At 45.0% G+C, this 23,175-nt stretch overlaps 1 protein-coding gene across 2 annotated transcripts in view; it reads left to right on the forward strand.

The window, feature by feature from the left end:
• DPYSL3 (dihydropyrimidinase like 3) overlaps positions 1-23,175 on the forward strand; it is a 113,561-nt gene that overhangs the window by 50,170 nt on the left and 40,216 nt on the right. Inside the window, exon 1 of one of the 2 annotated variants that reach the window (XM_019414226.2) lies at positions 387-606. The exons of the other annotated variant lie outside the window; for it this stretch is intronic. Within the exon in view, the coding sequence (XP_019269771.1) occupies positions 568-606 (39 nt within the window). The 5' untranslated portion in view covers positions 387-567. Of the gene's footprint in view, positions 1-386; positions 607-23,175 lie in introns of those variants that run through there. 2 annotated transcript variants of the gene reach the window in all.

Raw genomic sequence — 23,175 nt, forward strand, 5'->3', positions numbered from 1 at the left:
CCAGGGTTGGGCGGCCGGGCGAGGGGGCGGGGGCGGGAGGCGACGCTCGCGCTCTTCTTCCTCCACCCGGGACTGCAGCATCCCCGCCCCGAAAAGTCCCTCGCGCCCCCTGGTGGCTGTGAGCGGGCTGGCTCCGCCGCACTCGTAAGGCACAAAAAAAAAGCAAGAAAAAGAAAAAGTGGGTGAGGCAGATGCAAAGAGGGAAATCAATAGGGATAAGAGAGAAGAGGGAGGAGTCGCGGAGCAGCCATTCCTGTCTCACGGGGTCCCAGCTGGCACGGCAAAAGAAAAAAAAAAAAAAAGCCCGGGCGTGAACGCGAGTGGAGGAGGGTGTGTGTGGCGGGGGGGTGGGGGTGAAAGGGGGACCGGGGAGATTTACTATTGTCTCTGGCAGCCGCCGCGGGAGCCTGGGAGGGGGGCGGAGGCGAGAGGAGGCGGCGGCCGCGGCCAGCGCACCATTCGCTCCACCTGATCTCCGGCGCTGCGCGCTGAGGACGGCGCGGGCGAACGGGAGCAGGAGCAGGAGAAGGAGGGAGGGAGGCAGCTGCTGCAGCCACCGCCGCCACCATGTCCTACCAAGGCAAGAAGAACATCCCGCGGATCACGGTGAGTTGGGCTCCGGGCGCCGCCGCCTGCGTCTCTCGCTCGTTGCTCGCTGAGCTGCGGGCGGGGCGCCTTGGATCCCGCCGGCTTCCCCGGTCCGGTCCCCCGGGAGGGACTGGGACCCGGGGTCCCGGGGGTGGAGAGCGGTGGTCAGCCCAGCCGGCGCGCCGGGCGCCACCCAGACGGAGCGACCCTGCCGTTTGGGGAAAACAAAACAAAGAGGAAACCCAGAGTGGCGCCGAGAACTTTGGATTATGTATCCTCTTTTCCCACCAGCCGGTAGTTTCCAAATAACGCCTGGCTCACGGCCCTCCCTGGACCCTCGCGCCGCCTGGGGTGTCAGTATGCGCTTCCCCGGGCAGGGTGTGCTTTTTGTTTTAGGTGCCTTTTGGCGAGGTGGGCTATGGAGAGGTGACACCTTTCCCCAGGGGTGCCTGGTAGCACGACCGCGCCCCTCTCCTAGCTCCAGCCCGCGGCTCTGCCTCCCGCGCCGCCAGGGTGGCGGGGTGTCTGGACCTTCTGTCTTCACCCTGTCCCCTTCTTGACTGCATTCACCCTTATTCATATTTCGGTACGTCATATTCGGGTCTGAACTAACGTGGCTGTGGCGGGAAGGAACAACTTTTTTTTTTTCTCTCGATGCATTTTATATTTTTCGTGTCACCCCCCCCCCCCCCCTTATCCCAAGAATAGGCTGAGTTTTAAGGTCAGATTTTAGTTGGGGGTCGCAGACAGACGCTGGGTGCATTCCGTGCCCAACTGCCATTGTGTGCAATATCGAGCCACCAGCGGCGAGCGGGTGTCAAATGCCCTGGGCGGGGTGGAGAGGGGACGTGCCGTTAGCAGGTAGAGAAGCCCCATCTTCTCCAGAGCCAGCTCTCAGCGGCGAAAATACCGCGCCCAGGCTCGGGATTTCTTTGCGCTGCGCTGAAATGAGGCTTACCACAGGCTGGGGTGGGCATTACTGGGAAGAAAAAAAAAGGTAGGGGGCAAAACGACAATGACAAAAAACACTGACATTTGTTAGTTTAGCATGCAGCTGTGTGGTTGTGCTTTGTCTTTAGTGAATGGGGTGTGTGTGTGTGTGTGTGTGTGTGTGTGTGTGTGTAAGTGGGGGAATGGGTCGCTACTCCATCTTTGCAAGGCGAACAAAGGAAGTGATCCACTTGCCCCTGGGAGACTCTGCAGCTGCCCTAGGGTAGAGCTGTACCTGCTACGATAGTTCATTTGCCAGGGATCCACCAGGTTTTGCTGCGGGCATGCGTCTGTTTGCACTTGTTCTGCTATGTTTGGAACGCCCTATGTGTGTGAGATTGCCAATGGTGGACCTTAGCTCTGTAGGCAGGAGGTCGCTGTTCTTGCCTCTAGTGCACTTTATTCTCAAGTGGTTTATTTCTGTTGAAACATTCTGCCTTTTTCATGCACCTGAGCTTCACCCCACACAAGTGCACCCCACCTCCAGCTGCTGTCCAGCTGGTATTAGGGAACAAACACTGCTTAGGAGAAAGAGTGGGGATGGGTGGGGGTCCTTTTTCCAGGTAAAGGTGTCGGGTGTCTGGTGTAAGCACATCCTCCTTTATCACTTTGTGATACTGACTTCAGGTGTTTTTGAAACATTGTGGATCTTAGCGTTGGCCTTGCATTATTGAAACATTGTGGATCTTTTACAATGCACTGGGTTTTCTCAGTGCCAGTTGTCTTTGCAGAGAGCTGTGTGGAAGGTATCATTAAAAAAAAAAAAAAAAAGACTGGGACAAAAGCTGAATTTTTATACTGTTTCCCTAACTGAGGAGGGATGAAGCCCAGCTCTCATGCTCTTACATGTGTATGAGCACTGTATGCCACTTGCCTTACAGCCAGTGTACCTTTGCCAGTTCTCCTGTGTGGGGTAAGCAGAGAAAAGGTTATTTGTTTTCTTTCTGGTGGGAAGGCTGCAAGGTTCTTCTTATGGACTCAGCCTGTGATATGGCATTGAGGGCCACGCCCATTCTTGTAGGTATCACTTAGGCTACCTTTCAAGAATGATAGAGAAATATAGTCCCGATAACTTGCTTTCCAAGCTCCCATAACGTGACTATGCCCTAATCCCAGGGCCCGGTTTGCAAGGGGTTCCCTTTTGTTCCTGTCTGGATGCTCTTCCCTGGGGTGCATCCTTCCTTTTCAGTGCAGCTTCCATTCTTTCTTTCTGTGCATGGGGCGTGGTGCTGCATAGCCACCTCTCCCTTGAAGCTAGGGCTGGGTGTCTCCAGCATTTGTGACAGGAATGGACAGTGGTTGTGAATTTCTTCAAACCAGACTACCTTGTATTCACATTGTTGGAAAGGGTGTGGGGTCAGTGGGGGTTGGCAGGGGGAGGAGGAGAGGAGCATGGCAGGAGGGGGGTATTGGTCTTTGGGGGCAAGGAATCCATTTGTAGATTTTCCTCAGGCTTTGTGTTTGTATTTCTGTGAACAAGGGTTCTATTAGATTCAAATGTTTTTGTACATTTGCATGTCTTTTGATGATTATAGTTTTCTATATACTAAAAAGGTTGAGATACCCTTCCTAGATATAATCAAAAACATTAAAATATGGACACAGATATACATACACATAAAATGTCACTGAAGACCTAAATGCAACATATATCCCCTGCTATCATTCTAGCATATATATATATATATTTTTTAATGGTAAGATTATGGAATTTGAATTAAGTTTTCTAGCCTCTCTGTATTCCTTTCCCTGAAGGCTGCCCCACCCAGTAGCTAAAATGTCACTAGAATCTGAGGACTGATGGGGGCAGTCTTTCTTGCCGGATACCTTTTGCCTCCCCAGACACCACCCTCTGCCACAATTTGGGGGCCCCTGTAAGGCTTTGTTTGTATTGTTTTTCCTGCCACCTATTTTTGCTGCCTTCCTGAGATCAAAGCCTTCTTACTACCCTGTGTTTATTACTTTCTTGGAAAGAGGGATTTCTCTTTGCTGGTAGAATTGCCTGGGGCTTTCTCCGTGAGTGTCTCTGGCCTCACATCTCATTGTTCCTACTCAGGTTATCTATGTACATGACCTGTATGGTCTACCTCCACACTAGCCCTTGCTTCTGAATGTCAGGCTGGCAGTTTAGGGTGGTTCCGCAGATCAGAGCAGGGACCTTGTGCTGCTGTTCACCTGTCTCCACTATCTGGCGTGGTGCCTAGCACATAGACGTCTCATGGTCATCAGTTAAATCAATAAGTAAATTAAAAATTATAACTAATAAGAATAGCTCACACCTCTTGAGTGTTTTTTGCCATTTATTGTGTTATTTGCCTTATATGCATTGTCTCATTTGATCCTTGACTCAACACTGTCTGAAAGGTACTATAGTTATCCTCATTTTATAGATCAAAAACCTGTGGAAGATCAAATGCCTTTGCCCAGGATCAGTGATAGAAGAAGTGTTGGAGGCAGGACTCAAACATACACACCTGATTGGAATCAAAGTGCATGCCCCTCACCACTGCATTCATTTTGGGGTTTCTGCTTCTACCATTACTATTACTTGGTGTTACCAGGGCAAGTGGTAAAGAGGAAAGACTCCCATTCTCTAATTAGTCCTGGGAGGATCCAGAAAGCATATTTTTCCTGCTACTCTCAACAGATCCCATAACATGGTCTCTCTTACTTTTCATATTAAATAAGTATGAATAACATTTAGGGGGATGATAGTTAGCATATGAGCTCTGCAGGTAGGAAGGTAGGATAGTTACAGTCATTGTTTTCCTCTGCTGTGAGCTATCACTTGTAGCGGACCCCAGGAGAGGTCGGGATCTCACAGTTAGGTTCCAGTGTTTTCTATGTCTTTTCTTGTCAGCGTCTCTATAAAAACCCATTTTGAGGAAATTGGGGCACAGAGAGGTGAAGTTAGTTATCCGGAGTTATCCAGCAAGAAGTTTTGGGCAAAGCTGGAAATAAACGCAGGTCTTCTCTGGCTTCACAGTCTCAGCAGCCCAGGTACAGCTGCCGCCTCCCAGAGGCACATGCAGCAGAAATTTGGAAGGTGTGGATAAAGAGTTCCGGAATTCTCTCTAGGAGACATATCACAGAGAAGTGGCTTTTTGCAAATACTAAGTGGATTTCTGTAAATATTATCTTGCAGAGAATGCCTTTCTGCCGCATTGGAGGTAAATGTGATGTGTTTGGTGTGTGTTTGGGAATTCCCAGAATACATGTCCTTGGATGGGAACACGACCTTGAGAGTTGTTTCCAGGGCGCTGTGGTGTGATGAGAGGTGTGATGGTGAGCATCGCGGGCGCCGTGGGAAGTCTGTATTCCAGGCGAAGGGGAGGGGTCCTACGAAGAGCAGCGGCTAAGAGCTGGGGGGCCTAGACCCAGCCAAGAACCTGGAGGATGCCTAGGTGCAGTCCCGCCCCTGCATCTCTGCTTCCTCTCGCTTCACTTTGAACTGGGAGCAAATATTTAGGACATGGAGAACCAGCGTATAGGAGACCAAAAGAAGAGCCGTCACCCACACTCGGCTCTACCCATGTAAAGCGTCTTGGAAGGGAAACTCCAGAGTAAAAGACTGAGGGAAACTATCAAAGGCTTAGGAATGGAAAGCATCTTAGATATCCAATCATGGACATCTCAGCCCAGGGCCTGCCTGCGCTGTTCACTTGTTGCTTTGTATTTTGAGCAGCTCGTTGGTGATTCTCAGCCAGGTTTTTCCTCTTTCTGAAACACTAGCCAAGTGCCTCAGGTATGTCAAGAGCTCTGCCTGTTACTAGCTGTCATGGGGCAGCGGGTGGGGGGCATTTGGGGGAATTTTGGAGGGATAGATTTCCTCAGGGAATTCTTGTCTATATGGTAGAACTGTCAGCTTATAAATGAAAATCTTCCCGCTTATCTCACTGGGCTGTTGAAAGGCCCAGAGGAGGAGAGTGACCCTGAAAGTGGTCTGTGAGCCCCAGTGTCTTCAAAAGAGTAAAAACTGACTTATTTATAAAATCTCAATTACTTTGCAGTGTGGAAATTAAGGAAGGGGAAGACTTGATAAAGGTCTGGGGTAGAAAGAGGCTACTTAGGAAACTATTTTTTGAATACAAGTTTTCAAAACCAAAAATTAATACAATGTCATATAAAAACTGTTATTTTTCTCTTGCTTTAGTTATGTTACAAAATTAAGCTTCTCATTCATTTCTGACAGTCTAATAGAGGCCATTGGATTGCCTTTGGACTTTGAGACAGAGACTCTTCCCTAACCTAAATAAAGGGCATTTTTTAATTAGTTGAACTGCAGTGTTTTTCAATCCTCATCAACCTGTAGCCTAAAGTGACACAGGTTATGAATTCCCTTTCTAGAAGTTTTTTCACAACTCCCTGTTTAGTAGCTTTTTCTCTGCCTTTTCTCCACAGTTGGAAAAAAAAATAGAATTGAATTTGAAAAACAACAACAACAAAAACCCTTCATGTCCTAATAACCCTACTTTCTTCACCTGTTGACATACTTCATAGAACTACTTACTTTTGCTTATCACATTTGAAAAGTTACAGAATGTTTATAACAGTAGGAATGTCTCCCTAGGATATAAAACTACTTCTCTTTGATTGCATTTGTGCTTCAATCCTAAGGGGACTGGAAATTTGAGTATGTCATTGCCTCCCATGATGAATGTTAATAGGAAGCCTGACTGGCTCTCCAGTGTTCCTCCCTCCTCAAATCAGTGTTCCGTTTTAGCTTTTCTCCCATTTTCCATAGGCCATTCAGAAACAAATGAGAAAGACTCTGGACAAACCAGAGAAATAGGCTATTTTCTATTTTCAGACTCTTCTGTTGTGAAATCCCTCTTTCAGTAAACTCAATATATGTCTATTTCAGTGTACGAAATAGACAAAAAAAAAAAAAAATTGTGGTGGAATAGGATGAGCCCCTCCTTTTGGCCTCTTCCTTTGGCCCTCATCTTGCCGTGGAGTCTACTTAACAGAAACAACTTCTCTTGAGGAACTTTCTTCTGTTAATTAGATTGTAGGGAAGTCAGTGGTTAGGAAGATGGGCCTGAGCATAGTGGAGCTTTTAATAACTACCATTTACTGAGTGTCTTAGCACAAACTACATGGATTACCTCATTTGATGCACAACAGCTCCTCTAGCTGCAATGATTCACCATCATTTTGCGCTCTGGAGAGAGACTCCAAGAGTTTAAGTACCTTCCTTGACTAACATCACACAGTCGGAAAAGCAGGATTCTGGGATTGATCCCTCCGGGCATGAGTTGGTTTCTTAGTCAGGAAAGCAGTCACTCAGTGTCCACAGGTGGTTTTCCCCACCCCCATCACCTCCAGCTGTCCACACCTGTTAGCTCACAAATGCTGGTCCCTGTTCACAGGGTGGAATGAGTGGGGAAGATCTGGCCAAACCTATCACATCACCACCTGAAAAACAACTGAGTGAGTGCAATGTCCTTCTAACAGTGGCTCCCTCATTGCTTTGCCAGCTGTCTGAGTTAGCTCCTGGCTTTTGCCCAGATGCATGTAGGAGTGCAGGGTGGAAAAGCAGATGCTATTTTCCTGTCTGCATAAGTGCAGATCTGGGCCCAAGGCCCCTTCTCACTCTGTCCCTGTCCGCTTCCCAGACACAGAAGGAGCCAAGCTCTCTGTTCCCATTGTGCCAGAGAAATATAGGACATGCCCAGCACTCTAAGCCAGATGGGGGAGCTCCACTCTAGAATGGTCCAGGAACCTATTTGGGACATCTGGAATTCAAGGACACATTTCTCATAGCTTAATTAATCTCTTTTTTCCTGGGAAGCACTGGGCAATGAGATATGCAGGAAAAAGCGAGACTTGAGTTTTTAAGAGAGGGGTCTGCTGGCTAGCAGAGAAAAGGGGCCCTCATGTTTTTTTGACAGGGAAGGGCAACCATGGATGGAGTGTCAGCATGTTGTGGTTCAGACCTGCCCTTGCCTCTAATTTATATGTGACTTTGGGCAAACCCTTATTATCCCTCTCAATTCTGCGTCAGTCAAATGAGGGCATTGAACTAAATGATCCACAAGGTCCCTGCCAGAGCAGATGACCCTGTGAGCCTTATTTTGTCTTCTCTTTATCCTGAGATCTTGATCAGCCCTTGTCACTGTGTTCTGAATTCAGAGAAGAATTCTAAGTCCTTCCCATGAGGGAAAAGAACATAGTGAGAAAAAAATCAGGGCTTAAACTGAATGCGACCAGCCCAAATCTGTGTTGGGTATAAGGGTCTTTGGTTGCTTGCCTTTTACACTTAAAACCCCAGGCTTTTTCTCAGATGGTAGACTTGATTAATAGACTCTGTGCAAGAGAGAAATGGAGTAATGATGACTGATAGGTCCTTTCCTTAGCAGAACTTTGGTATTATTTCAAATGAGTATTATTAATATGAGACCATGATTCCTTTGCTGACACATACAGTCTCTCTTTTGGGTAAGGCTACCATCAATAAGGGCACGAAGGTGACAGATTGTCCCAAATCTGGACTGGTCAAACAAATAGGCAAAACAACAGAAAACAGCTCCAAGTCTATATATGCTCCACCAAGCTCTTTCCAGTTGCTCTTGCCAGTATTTTAAGGGTAATGGCTGCCATCCAATGGAAATAACCCATCCCCAAAGGCCAAATCATGCCATGGACACCCCATGGGGTAGGGGTGGTTTTGGTTTTGTTACCACTGAATCTGTAGCACTTAGTCTTTGGCTGGCACATATTAAGCCCTCTGTAAACATTTCTTGAATGAATGGATACATTTAACACTTAGTTTGCTGGAATAATTTCAAGTCAGAAGATGATCAGAAGATGATCAGAAATGTACATACATTTGTGCTTGTACATCCTCCTCCCTTTCACTGACAGCTCCCTTGAATATTAGCTTTTACGAGAGAAGGCTTGGCTCTCAGAAACCGGCACAAAATCAGAGCCAGGAGAAACATGACAGCCCATTAGCAGAGCAAGCCGAGTCAACTCCGGCTCAACTCTGACTTGGGCAGTCGGAGCCCAGCCCTCATTTGTTCTTCTCTCTTCTCAGGCCTCCCTTCCTCCTCTTCTTCCAAATCCTGCTTCTGGTCTCATTCTCAGCCTGTGTCAGGGCCTACCTGGGTACTTCTTGCTTGCAAACAGACCTGTTGTTTCTCTTCCAGCAAATGATTTAAAGAGACCTTTATGCCTTCCTTCAAATAGACAAAGTCGTCACCATGACTTTTTGAACCAGGATCTAACATAGGTCTTAATTGAAGCCTTTCTGTCTTTGCATAGAAACCACAAGCCATTGGAATTATTAGCAGCAGTTAGAGAGGCCAGTCTGCATTTGTACAGAAAACTCCTCCTTTTAGAAAGCTTGGTGAAGGAGTCGCCCATAGTTCTTTTTTGCTTTCCGGTTTAGGGTTAGCCTTTTAGATGGAATGTTCCTATGCTTTTGTGTGTGTGTTTACTCAAAGATTTTTAGTCCGTCACTCCTTTGCATCTGTCCACTTTCTCGGGGCTTGTATATGGAGCTATTTTCCTGTGATTAGCAATTATTCTGAAGTTCATTTTTTTGCTTTGATGGGTGAGGATAGTTAAACTTCAAGCACGTTTTACCAAGTTCATCCCTGGCTGTAAACCATACAGTTTATGGTCTCAATAATCTCTGTGTAATAATAGTCACTAGATCCTTTTAAAGGGAGCACTTACAAGAGAAGGCAAAATGAAGAATCCAAATGTATTTATGGAACCTAAAACTTCAGGTCAGAAAGCACTTGAAATACTTTATATATTAGAATATGTGATGTATAACATGATCAAGTATAATAGCATTAACTATTTTTTGATTATATAATAAGTATTGACCATTGGCTCTGGACTTAGCAATGTAGTGCTTGTCCCTGGAGCATCTAGTCTAGAACACAGAGGGAAATTAGTTTACTCCTGCTTCTAATATCAATAACAATGACAACAAGCATTTATCTCATCCTGTGCTAAGTGGTTTTCTTTCATTATTTCATGTAATCCTCAAAACTGTGCAGTTACATAGATGGATTTCCAACTCACTCTTCCCATTTTATTGAGGAGGAAACTTAGAGAGGTCAGAAAATTTGCTTAGGATCACACAAGCCTTCAGCGGTGGCACCAAGATTCAAACTTAGTCAGCCCACGGTCTTAACTCTGCCCTGCAGAGTTACCTTACATTCTACCTTCTTTTATCATCTCCCACCTCCAGTGTCACGAGACAGTGGTTCAAATTGGAGTGCCTTTAATTCAAGTCCAGGGTTAAGTCCTTCTCTGCACCTGTTTTCTGTGAGGTGTGAGCAGGCCGAGGTTTTCTGGGAGGTGCAGAGAACAGCCATTTGGTGCCCTCCTCTGCATGAGCACTGCCTGGTTCCGGAAGCCCTCCAGTCTTCCCTTTAGGGGCAGCCTCACTTCCCATGTCCTGAGTAGCTGCAGACTGTTATATCTACAGGGCCAACCTGTTAGGGGGCCACCCCTCATAGCAATGAAGGCCATTTTGCATTGAATTAACAAAAATACCAATGAGGGTTTCTTCTTAACATGAATTTGAATCCTTCCTTCTCATTCCATAGCCTACAGGACACTCCCCAGCTTCTCCATAAATCCAAAGCAAGATTCTGCTGAGGTTTTGATTACATGTAGCTCTGTGAGATTCATAGAGTCGGAGTTCCCTTAGAGATTATTTTAGTCTAGACTTCCCTTACAGATGAAGAAACGGAGACGCAAGTGGGACTGAATGAATTAGGGCTGCTTCTACTCTCTGGTTTATGGTAGGACACAGAGATTTATTTATTTTTTTAAGTTTTTTAAATGTTTATTTATTTTTGAGAGAGAGAGAGACAGACAGACAGACAGACAGCGTGAGCAGGGGAGGGGCAGAGAGGGAGACACAGAGGCAGAAACAGGCTCTGGGCTCTGAGCTGTAAGCACAGAGCCCCACGTGGGGCTCGAACTCACAAACTGTGGGATCATGACCTGAGTGGAAGTCGGACGCTTAACCAATTAAGCCACCCAGGCTCCCCGCAGCACAGAGATTTTAAAATTAAGTAGGATTTTTTTTTTCAAATACAAAAAACAGCATGAGGGTTATAGAAAATTTTACCAAAAACAAACAAAATGAGAACAATACAAATAACTAGAGTTAAATTACTCAGAGACAGCCATTATAAATTCTCTGAGTACGCCCATCTAGAATTGTTTCTTATGACTATAGATGCCATTTATTAAAATCGTACCACATAGTATTATGCTGTTTTATGTCCTGCCTTTCATTCCACAATATATTATGGCATCTTTCCATGTTTCAAATATTATTCCATACCATAATTTACAAAACCCATGTATTATCCCAGTGCTTGGGGATCTGGTTAAATTAATCCATCCCACTTTGTTTACTTTTTTTTTTTTGTTTCCAGGATCTTGGTCTTAACAACAAAAGTGAAATGATGGCTTTGTTTCCAGTGGCTTTTTTTTTTAGCTGAAGTTAAGTCAAAAGCTGTTACAGGGGGGCGCCTGGGTGGTTCAGTCGGTTAAGCGGCCAACTTCAGCTCAGGTCATGATCTCGCGGTCCATGAGTTCGAGCCCCGCGTCGGGCTCTGGGCTGATGGCTCAGAGCCTGGAGCCTGCTTCCGATTCTGTGTCTCCTTCTCTCTCTGCCCCTCCCCTCTGTCTCTCTCTGTCTCAAAAATAAATAAAACGTTAAAAAATAAAATAAAATTAAAAAAAAAAAAAAAGCTGTTATAGGATGACAGGTTGAGTGACCTACCCAGAGTTTCTCAGCTCAAGACTGATGGACTACAGATTTGCGTCACACCATCTTTCGTCGTCCTCCAATATGCTTGTCATTGCTCTGATTGCTTTGGCAGTTGGGCCATTTTCCATGGAGAGTTCCACTTTCCCTCTCTCTTCTTCTGCTCTTGAGGGAGCACATTGGTTTTCTCACTGCCACCCTTGCTTGCCTGTCTGAGTCGCTGCAGCTGTGACATTTGTAGAGGTACACAGTGTCCTGAGACCTGAGGCTACGCAGCTGGAGGGGAAGACGTGCCCAGCTCCTTCTCTCCTCTCCTTAATGGCTTAACCTATGAGCTTGGAAGCTGGTTTTAATTTTACATTCCCTGTGTGTATGTACGTTTGTTTTTAAAAGTCCTCCCCCCCTTTAATTCTTTCAAGGAGACCTTTATTTGAAATCATATACTCTTTCCCTCAAAGCCAATTTGTGTCCCCAGTCTTGATGAGATTACTTTGTTTGGGGGATATTGATAAATTCAGCTTGAGGTTTCTGGTTTATCCAAGTAAATTGGTTTAAATTATGGCCTTACAGAGACAGAGGGCGTAAACAACTTAGAAGGTTTTAAAGCAATTGGATTTAATACTCTGCTTCTAGAGACTTCATCCTGGGCTGATTCCACAAAGAAGGTATGTTTTGTTTTGTTTTGTTTTTATTTCAGTTACTTTATTGCATGCTCTATCTCAGACCGTCTTTGATGTGAGAAATTATGGGGAAAACTTAGCTTTGCTCAGTTGAGGGCAGGCAGAGAAATAAGGGATCCATTATTACAACCCCTTCATTTTAATGATTAAGAAAATATGGGCCAAAGAGGGAAAATAATTTGCCAGAGGTCACACAGCAAAACAGTTAAGGAAAAAGAAAAAAGAAGCATAGAATCTGTTTCTCTTGCTTTAGTTCAGTGCATTTCTCATACTTTTTTTTTTTTTTTTTTTTTTGAGGTGAGGAGGTTGAGGATGTGTTAAGGGCTGAAATTTGTCCCCTCAAAGTTCTAGTGTTGAGTTCCTAACCCCCAGTACCTCAGAATGTGACTGGATTTGGTGATAGGGCCTTAAAAGGGTTGATTAAAGTATGAGGTCATTAGAGTGGGCCCTAATCCATTATGATTGGCTCTGTAAGAAGAGATTAGGACCTAGTCACAGAATGAGACCATCTGCAGGCACAAGATGGAGAAGGCCACCTATGGGGGCGCCTGGGTGGCTCAGTCGGTTAAGCGGCCGACTTCGGCTCAGGTCATGATCTCGCGGTCCGTGAGTTCGAGCCCCGCGTCGGGCTCTGTGCTGACAGCTCAGAGCCTGGAGCCTGTTTCAGATTCTGTATCTCCCTCTCTCTGACCCTCCCCCGTTCATGCTTTGTCTCTGTCTGTCTCAAAAATAAATAAACGTTAAAAAAAAAAATTAAAAAAAAAATATCTGCATTTTTCCTATTTATTTAAATGGTCGATCAACTTCCCACAAACTGAGGAATGAATTCCACGAGCTTATTCTGAAAATGTGGACATAAGACAAACATTTGCTCGTCCTTTAAAGGAGTTCACCAGCACACTTGTTATCAAGTCCCGTTTGCTTCCGTCTTTTTTTGTGCGTAATAAAGTCAACTGACCAAGTGACCATGAAAAAAAAAGAAAAAAAAAAAAAAAAGCTCAAGGAGAGAGGCATCAGAGGAAAACCAATCCTGCCCGCACCTTGATCTTGAACTTCTAGTTTCCAGAACTATGAAAAAAAAAATCCATTGTTTAAGACGCTCAGCCTGTGGGACTTTGTTATGGTAGCCCTAGCAAACTAATACTGGGGGAAGTTAAGGGCAAAGACATTTAAAAACTCAAATCTTCAAACTTGGGAAGTTCTCAATGAACAGAAAAGAGAAACCTAAATGATTGGTGTGAGAAATTATGTCATATTAGATCCTATCCTAACTGATTTCTAGTTGTAATATTATATATGGCATCTCATTCCTCCTTATGCCTAGATGGTAATTATTAATAGTTCCACTTTACAGATGAAGAAACTGAGATTCCGAAGGTTAGCTTATGTAAAGTTACCCAGTGAGTAAGTAACTAATAGAGCGAGCTCCCAATTCACCTCCTTGTCTAACTTTAAACCCTTACTTAGTACATGATGCTACTTCCCAATAAGGAAGTTAATTCAAGCTGTTTGGTCACCAGTATTATCTAGTTGTTTAAAGTTAAGAAGAAGAAAACACTTATTCCTGAACCTCAGTGACTTAGAATCCACTTAATGGATTGGACAGGAAAAATTTTTCCCTTGATTTTAGGATAAATATAGAGATAAGGGAAATTTTAAAAGATAATTAAGCCAGTTGAGTTGTACTATAAAGTCTTCCCAAGTGGCTCATACCTTTACTTGCGAAATGGGCAGTTGTACAGAGTGAAGAATTAAGGTTTGGGATGATGGACCCCAGGCCCTGAAGAAATCTGACCCATCGAAGGGGAATCAGTTACCCACACTGGGTCACATTTGCTAAAGCAGGAATCCGGACCCATACATCTGTTGACATGAGTGGATGTGGGAACTATCTATGCCAGAGTTTTATAATGGCATAGCTTAGAAGAATTTTCAGCAATAAGGCCTGATAAATATTCAGTCAACTAAAAAAGAAAAAAAAAAATCAAATTAATTTGATCTACTGGCAAACCCAAAGAGTAATATGGGAAATGTGGGAAATCATATGGGAAATATGAGGTGCTTTATTTATTGAATGTAAATGGCTCTCTTGCCGCTCCGTCCTCCCTGTTTTGTGTGGTCTAGCAGTGCTTAAATGTAGAGGTTAAAGCTACTCGGACTTTATTGGTAAGGAAGACACTTTCAAGTGAGGAGGTGGATAGGGTTTGTTTTCGGCAGAAACCGGCCTTAAGGCTCAGCTCAGCTATATACCAGCTCAGCATCAGAGTGGAATCTGAATCTAATCACTTCTCACTATTTCTCATCACTCAGCACCATCCTAGCTCAAGCCTCCATTGTCTTATTGAAGCAACCCCTTAACTGATCTTTGTGCTTCCACTTTACCTACACATGAGGTCATTCTTTATGCATAACCAAGGTGATCCTTTAAAAACGTAAATGAGATCAAGTCACTTCCCCAGCTCCAACATCTGTTGCACTTGGAGTAAAAGAGACAGTGGCTGTCAAGGTTCCATCTGGCTTGGCCCTGTGACTTCCTCCCCAGACTCCCAGTCCTGCCAACCGGTCCTCAGTGACTTGCATCAGTCATCCTTTGCCCTCGCACTCCCTGGGACCTGACACGTTCACCTCCAGCTCAGAACTGCTGTGCTTGCTGCTCCCTGGGAGTGGGGAACAGTCTTTCCTAAGAGCAGTCCTCTCCTTGGTTTGCTCCCTCAGATCATTCAGAGTTCCGTTCAGCTGACAGCTTCTTAGACATGCCTTCTTTGAAAACATAATCAGAAGCAGTTCCAGACTCTTCCAAGCCTCCACTGTCCCCTTGCCTTCTTTCTGAATTCCACTGTCTGCTGTTGAAATTAAGTTATTAATTTAGTTAACTTACTTATTCTTTGCTTTTTCAACCACTGCAGTACAATGACAGAGAATTTATTTTTGTTCATGTACTGTGACTAGGAGGCATTTGTAAACATTAAATGACAGAATGAATGGATAAATAAATCAGTGAATGAAAAGCTAATGTGCTTTCCTTAGGGCCAGGGTTTGTGGAAAACAGGTGTCAAGGAAACAGGGTTGTCAGAGGGCTATTGAGGTATCTGCTCTTTGGTAAGAGGGATCACGTCTGTGTCCTTCCCCACTGTGTCACCAAGGCTTGGCTCACTCTAACCTAGAATGAATGAGACAGTGAATGAAGGTGACAAGATTTGGGATAACAGGGACAAAAGTGGTAACACGTGAATGGAAACCTGCTCTCTCTGAGCCAACTTGATGGCACTTGCAAAGCTTGTTATATGTTTGCTGTTTTTTAGACACAATTGGAAACATGTCACCATGCACATCTTGCTTGGGTATGCATCAAACATTTGCAACTCTAAACTTCAGTCTTTGTACCACTTTTTGAAACATTTCTGAGCAGGGACAGGTCATAAAAGAACGGACTATTTGGGAATTATTTCAAAAGATGATTCTCCTGATGTTAGAATCCGAGAATGTTAAATAGTGATTATGAAGCAGAGAAGCAACGTCAAGACTTGGCAGGTAGGAATGAAGTCTGCAGGCTTTCAAGAATGGGGAATGCAGTCTTGTGATTGCAGCATGATATTTGCAAATAGAAAAGGCAGTCTTAAATACATTTTAGGAGGTGCCTATTGTGTGAATAAGCTTTTTGTTATAGGATTAACTGCCTGCCAATCTCATGTTTTGAGTTCTGATCATTTTTAAATGGAGGCTCAATTGTATTTATTTCAAGGGTTCATTTCATTCAAAGTCCACCTGACTGCTTGAAGTCCTTGTTCTCAGAGCACCTGCAGTTTTCTCTGCCCAGTAGAACTTGGAGAAGTTTGGGGCTCAAGAGTGAAAAAATAACTACTTCTTTAATAATCACCTATCTGTCAAATAAAAACAGAGCTGTGGGTTTGCAGGTTTCTAGGCAGAGAGAAAACCAACCAAGAGAATCAGTTATTACCATTGTCTGCGAATTGTGTCCAGAAAGAGCCAGAAGAAAGAGTGAACTGGTCCATCCCCTCAGCTCCCCGTACTCCTTAGGAAGTATTTGGGTTCTTATAGGAAGATAGTTAAGATACATAGACACACATGGGGTACCTGGGTGGCTCAGTCAGTTGAGTTTCCAACTCTTGATTTTGGCTCATGTAATGGTCTCATGGTTCGTGAGTTCGAGCCCCTCTTCAAGCTCAAGTGCTGTCATCGTGGAGCCTGCTTGGGATTCTCTCCCTCTTTCTTTCTCTGCCTCTCTCCTGCACGTGCTTTCTCTCTCTCTCAAAAAACAAACAAACAAACAAAAAAAACAAAAAAACCCACAAAAAACCAAAAAACTTAAAGGGGAGCTTGGGTGGCTCAGTCAGTTGAGCGTCCGACTTCAGCGCAGGTCACGATCTCGTGGTTCATGGGTTCGGGCCTTGCATAGGGCTCTCTGCTGTCTGCGTAGAGCCTGCTTTGGATCCTCTGTCCCCCTCTCTCTGCTCCCCCCCCACTCTTTCTCTCTCAGAATAAATAAATAAACTAAAAAAAAACTTATAAATAAAGATATAGACACACATACATGTGCACACTAAAAAGAAATGAAAAGCCAAGCTATTTTTCAGGGATAGAGGAGAGAGTGAGCAGACATCCAGGTGAGAAGCGCTGACCTGAGATTTGTGTCCCAGCCTGTAAAGAAACCTGCATTTATCAAGCACCTACCATGCACCAGAATTTGGGCTTAATTTTCACTTGAGTCCTTTGGGGTGGATATCATTTTCCTCATTTTGCAGCAAGGACTGGGACTCCACAGCCCTTCCCCTTTCCCCAATCCATCTGGCACTGATTCATCACTTGGGTTCTTTAGCTACAAAGTGAATGATGAGGCCCCTCTTTGCTCTCCTGTACAGACCCAATCTCTGACGTCTGGGCTCCAAGGCAGAACAAAGTGGGAAACGTCTTGGAAACAGTCCCTTCCTCCCACGATCTCTCTCCAAGGACCCTTTCTGCAGCCACGTGATGTGAGCTGGAACATCACAGCTGTATGTCTCTTAATGCATCCACCACAGGACCAGTTTTGGGAAGTTGCATAAGCCAGTGGTTGTGTGCTTATAACCGCAATGCCTGGGCAGCCCCGCCAATTTTAAAAGTATAAGGTCAGACTTGGAGAAGAATCCCTGTGGCCTCCACAAATAGATGGGGAGCAGTCGCCTATCATTTGAAGGTGCCGCTCACACATTCTGAGGCCCAAGCCCGCATTTCTCCTCTGGGAATTGCCTTGGGCCGGCTTTCAGCCTCAGTGAAAGAGTTTCTTGTTTCCGAGAAGCAATAGGGTTGGAATTCAGTAGGCTTCCCTGTCATTCTAAAGGCCCAGTCAAAGCCAGCTGCCCGTCGGAAATGATCAAAGAGGAGTCCACTTCTAAAAGAGGAAGGGAATACCGCTCATTGGATAACAGCCCAGAGAGGCCCAGTGCCTTGCTCAGGGTCACAGAGCTAAGACCAGAATCCAGGGCTTCTGACCCCCATTCCCAGAGTCTTTCTACTATCCTTTGTTGCCTGTCAGTTGGTATCGCCATTTTGAGTAGGGCATTAGCTCCAGTCCATCCGTAGACACCTGCCCATTCTCCTAAATCACAGGCCTCCATCTCTAACTTTGCTTCATGGCTGTGTGGTTGACCAGCACCTCAGAATTGTAATTTATACTCTTACACCTCAACTTTGTTACTCTTTTCTGTTCTCCATTTTTTAAAAATATAATTTTTTATCAAATTGGCTAACATACAGTGTATACAATGTGCTCTTGGTTTTGGGGGTAGATTCCCGTGATTCATCGCTTGCATACAACACCCAGTGCTCATCCTGACAAGTGACCTCCTCAATGCCCATCACCTGTTTTCCCCTCCTCCCCCACCCCTCCCCCCTATCGACCCTCAGTTTGTTCTCTGTATTTAAGAGTCTCTTATGATTTGCGTCCTTCCGTCTTAGTTTGTAACTGTTTTTCCCCCTTCCCTTCCCCCCATGGTCTTCTCTTAAGTTTCTCAAGTTCCACATAGGAACTTTGTTCTCCATTTTTATTCATAAGTTCTTCCTGGCCACCTTGCCTTGAGACTTCGGTCAACTTAGACATGTCATTTTCCATTCCCCCTCAGTTGCCGAGTGAATTCTAGCTTTCCTCCATGGCATGCCATGCATTTTCTAGTCCATATTCTTGCTGTCACCTGGAGCATAGTAGTCACCCTGTTCTTTTACCTCTTTATAATTTTCTTTATTAAACCCCTTGTAAACCAGTTAAAATGGCATATGCTTTGCGCAACTAGTGAAATAATGTCAATAAATACTGGAGAAAAAGAAAGGAAAAGGTTTCTAAGTTTTCCATACCTCTTCCCTCTGCATGCCTTCCCCCTACCATATCTAGTGTTAATAATGTGGTGTACATCCATCCAGACCTTTCTCCTGCTCACACAAAAACATCATAAACCCATTTACATGTAGTATTTTTTTTTTTTTTGCTTTGGCAAGAATAGTATCATATTTGTCACACTGATCTGTGACTTATTGTAAAGTCAAGAGACAGATTTAGCTTGTTTAAAAAATAGCTGTCTGACAAGCCATTGTGTGGCTGTATTGCAGCGTATGACATCATGTGCCGTGGTTGGATATTCAGGGACTGGGTGGGATATTTTCGGCTTGACTCTCCACTTGCCCGGTCCACGTTTCCTGCCTGGCTCCAGGCTCCTGCGCTGTCTGGCCTTGTCTCCAACCCCTTTGGCCTTGGGCTCCTATGTGGTGTCAGTTCCTGCGGCACAACTAGGAGATTGGATGGCGGGTGAACAACCGGGTATCTCAGCCTCCTGATTCCTTCCTGCTGGGTCACTGAGGAGTGGCTGCATGCCACTTTGGAAGGTCACAGCTCCTGTCAGGCAGAGCCGTCCATAAAGCTGCCCTCTTCAGCCGGGTCATTACTGCCTCCCCTTGTCCACTTCAGGCCTGGGGATGGCGTGGCTCCCTGCTGTTGGTTGGCCCTGGGGATGCTGCACATCCATTTAATTTCCCAAACCCTGCCCACACTTTGTTAAACTCTCTAATAATCTAGTTTGGATATTCTGTCTCTTTCCTGGAACCCTGAACGGTATAGGTTGTTTCTTGTATTTTTCTCTGGCCACTTGCTGTGACTCTCTAACCAGCTCCTTTATCTCCAGCATGGTTATTCTGTCAGCTTCATTTTCTTTTCTGCTCTGAGATTGTATTTCATTTGTTTTCCCAAAATCCTTCTTGAGCTCTGGGATCCACAGAATAAAGGTCAAACTCTTTCACTGACCATCTCTTGCATCCCCCATTCTAGGATCCTAGGCATCAGGGACCCTGCCCAACACCACGCTGTCCCATAGAAGTACATTTCTTGCCCTGATAATACTGGCTCTCCAAGCAACTGGTTATGTGATGTCGGGCCATGAGCCAGCCTCCCCATAAGCTTTCATGTCTTCATCAATTCAATGAGGAGAATAACAACATGTAATTCTTAGCATTTCTCTGTGGATACATTGAACTCTTTGAAGAGTTTGTAGTGCATAAGAAGGTTTCAGTAAATGCTTGTTATGAATTATTGTCTCCCCCCGCCCCCCCAACTCTGATCAGAATTACCTTTGGCCATACCTGTGTGTCCAGACCAGTGGTTTTTCCCAAGATCTACTTTGATAGGGCCTCTGGACCCTTCTTTGATTTCTACCGGAAACAGGATTTTTCTCCCTTTCTCTTTCTCTCTCTCTCTCTTAATTGATAGACTTTTCAGAGTGCTTTGAGGTTTACAGAAAAATTGAGCAGAAAGCACAGAGCACTCTCATAAACTCCCTTCATTACCCACCCACCACCCCACCCCATTGTTTCCCTTTATTATCATTCTGACTGGTGTGGTACATTTGTTACAAATGATGAACCAGTATTGATCTGTTATTAGTAAAAGTCCTTAATTGTACATTAAGGTTTACTCTTGTGCAGTTCTGTGGTTTTGACAAATGCATCCTGTCACGTATCTACAATTAAAGTACCTTACGGCATAGTTTCACTGCCCTGAAAATCTCCAGGGCTCCATCCCTTCACCTGTTCACCAGCACACACCCCCTTCCCCCTCACTTACCACCTCCTCAAACCACTGGCAACCACTGATCATTTTACCGTCGATAGTTTTACCCTTTCTCTACTTCATCTTGCTATTTGTGTTCACACCTTACTTTTCCTACATGCTCCTAACATACAACTTCACAGGTGGCAGTCACACAAATGTGTGTTTCAGGAATGAATTATTAAGCCCATTGAATCGAGGCCTGGGTTGAAATTTCATGCACTCCTTCCTGATGAAGTAGGCATTTGGCTTTTGCACAGGCTGTTGAGCTGAAGCGGCAAGGGATCTTGTTTGAATGAAGCTGGATCCCGGGGTTCTAGCCTGCATATGCGCAGAGCACTTTCACCCAAAGCACCTGGATTTGAGTCCTAATAAGTAACAGTGCACAACAAAAACAAAAACATAATAAAACATAAAACTCTCACATAAATCCAGACCCAAGATAGCCACGAATTAATTCTTTTTTTTTTTTTAATGTTTATTTATTTTTGAGACAGAGAGAGACAGAGCATGAACGGGGGAGGGTCAGAGAGAGGGAGACACAGAATCTGAAACAGGCTCCAGGCTCTGAGCTGTCAGCACAGAGCCCGACGCGGGGCTCGAACCCACAGACCACGAGATCATGACCTGAGCCGAAGTCGGCCGCTTAACCGACTGAGCCACCCAGGCACCCCACGAATTAATTCTTTAAAGCGCTGGCTTTTCTTTAGTCTATATTCTACTTTACATTCTGGTCCTGAGCTACACATTTTATATACTGCTATTACTACTACTACTACTACTACTAAATAATTTATGTATAATAAATAATACCTACATTACATTTCTATGGTGATTTGGTGTTGCCTTTGTGTATCCGTAGAATAAGCACAGTCCAATGGCGGTGGTAGCACAGTGGTAGCGGCAGCTGTAGTGGCAATGTTTGCGATGCCTACCACGTAGGGAGTGTTTTCTAAGTGTCGACCCTGCCTGATAGTTAATTCTCACACTAGTGCTATGAGGTAGACGTTATTGTACTCGATATCTGTTGAAATATATCTGTACTTTACAGATCCATCAGCAGGCCTTTGTAGAGAGCTAAGGCTACGGAAGCTGAGATTAGTTGAGTTCCACTCATCTAGGGAAGTTGAGGCCCAGACATAGATCAAGTCACCTGCCTAAAACCAGTACTTAGTAGCAGAGATGCCAATGCAGGTCTGGCTTGCACACCCCCTTGGTCTTTCCCTCAACTCTGAATGGCTCTGCACACTGCTGGCAGGGCTGGTTGCCATCCAAGACAGTCACCTTTCCATATTTCCCTCCCAGAGTCCAGCTAAATATGTGCCAACTTCTTCTTTTATCCAGGCCCTGGCTCTTCCTGCTTTCTGATATGGCAGGTGTATCCTCACACTAGATCTACCTGACTCTGCCTCTTTCTCTCATTCCCCATTACCTTCCGACACAGTGATTCTTTGTGATCCCTGGTAATCTCCTTCCTCTGCTGTGCTGCCCAGAATCTCAGAGATCCCTGTGACTCTGCTTGGAGCCCTGCTCTTGCTTCTGACAAGCCCATTTTGGCCCATGGTAGTCTAGGTCTCGAGGGGTGGTATCCCTGCTGCTACATTTGATCGTTTTAAGTCATTCTGTCAGAGGGCATTCTGACATTGTATCCCCCAGTAAGACATTTTGTCCCCTTTCTAATTATTGTTCTAACCTGTTTGAATAGTTCAAGGAAGATGTCTCAGTGTACTGCTGTTCTGAATTGGACACCTGCCCGATACTTGGTAACTTCATTTTAACAAAGGTAGCAGATCTGAGCTCATCCTTTAGAATCCTTTCGAAGGCAGCAGAACATAGCCAAAGTGTAGTGATGTTTTTATAGTATTCATTCCTAGGTTCGCCGTCTATTTTTGGTAGGTGATACTAGCTTAGAATTTATAGGAGTAAGGCAGCGTTTACTTTTAGAACACATTGATGTAAGGCTAATATTAAGTAAATGACAGCACAGTTTCTAGCAGGTTATGTCAAACGTCTGAAAATGGTACATGAGCGTCTGAGGTTTGGGCTTCATAGGCCCCGCTGACCTTCCTCCTTGCGAATGAAATGGCCTTGTGGCTCCTCCTGTCCACCTCCCCTCCCCTGCTCTCGTTTCTAACCTGGTTATCCACTTGTGCTCACATGTGTCTGGAATGCTGCTGCAGATGGAAAGACTGTTATCAGGGGGCTAGGATTAAGATACCATCCACAGTTCACCTCCCTCTCCATTCTCACCCAGGGCAGGCTACATAACTTGTCTGGCCCTTTGATAATCACATCTTTAAGACGGTTAACATGGTCTGGGGAGGGAAGAATGCACATAGCTGGCTTTGAAGTTCTTAGTTCCCAAGACCGAGTGGCCACCCTACCCTGGGTTAATACTCTCCATGGCTACTGTTTCTTCTGTGTTCCTGCCTTTCCTTGCCTTGGGTTCTGTCCCTCCAGGGCCAAGCTGAACATAATAAAGAAAGTGAAAATGGGGCTTCCCATTTGTTATGAATTCTGCTTCGTGGGCTCAGTTTTGAAGGGAATGCCCCAGGTTAACCTCCGTCTAGCACACCTGGGCATGCATTTGGGTGAGGAGAGAAAGAACGTGAGACTCGTCTGTAGCACTCTAGAGGTTTGGAGCAGCCGACACCGTGAAACTATGCTCAGTTGCAATACAGACTCGGAATCATGAAACTGTGTCGCTCTTTGGTATGTCTGTTTTCTCCTGGACCTTTCTCTTTCTCTCTGTCTCAATGGTATGTTTGTCACTGAGGATCCAGGAAACAGATCCATACATTGAGCAGGGAGAGTGGGTTTGGGGGCAGGTTTAAGATCTTGCCGTAAGAGCAAGTGGTTTGTTATATCCTCATGGAGGCTTATTTTCAGAGGAAGAATGACCTGGAGGGGCCATGAGAACTTGCCCTCTGGGCGGGGGGAGAAGTTTAAAAGGAGAAGTCTTGGCTGAGCTTGGCTGCTGGCGGCAGGAGCCGAGAACAGTTGCTGAGGGTTGACTGGAGACTGGCGTCTCTGGCATTCCCTTTATGGCAAGATCTGTTATATTTTGATTAATAAAATGC

Source organism: Panthera pardus, unplaced genomic scaffold (assembly GCF_024362965.1).
Source record: "Panthera pardus isolate Hobbes unplaced genomic scaffold, ASM2436296v1 HiC_scaffold_2, whole genome shotgun sequence".
Taxonomy (NCBI): domain Eukaryota; kingdom Metazoa; phylum Chordata; class Mammalia; order Carnivora; family Felidae; genus Panthera; species Panthera pardus.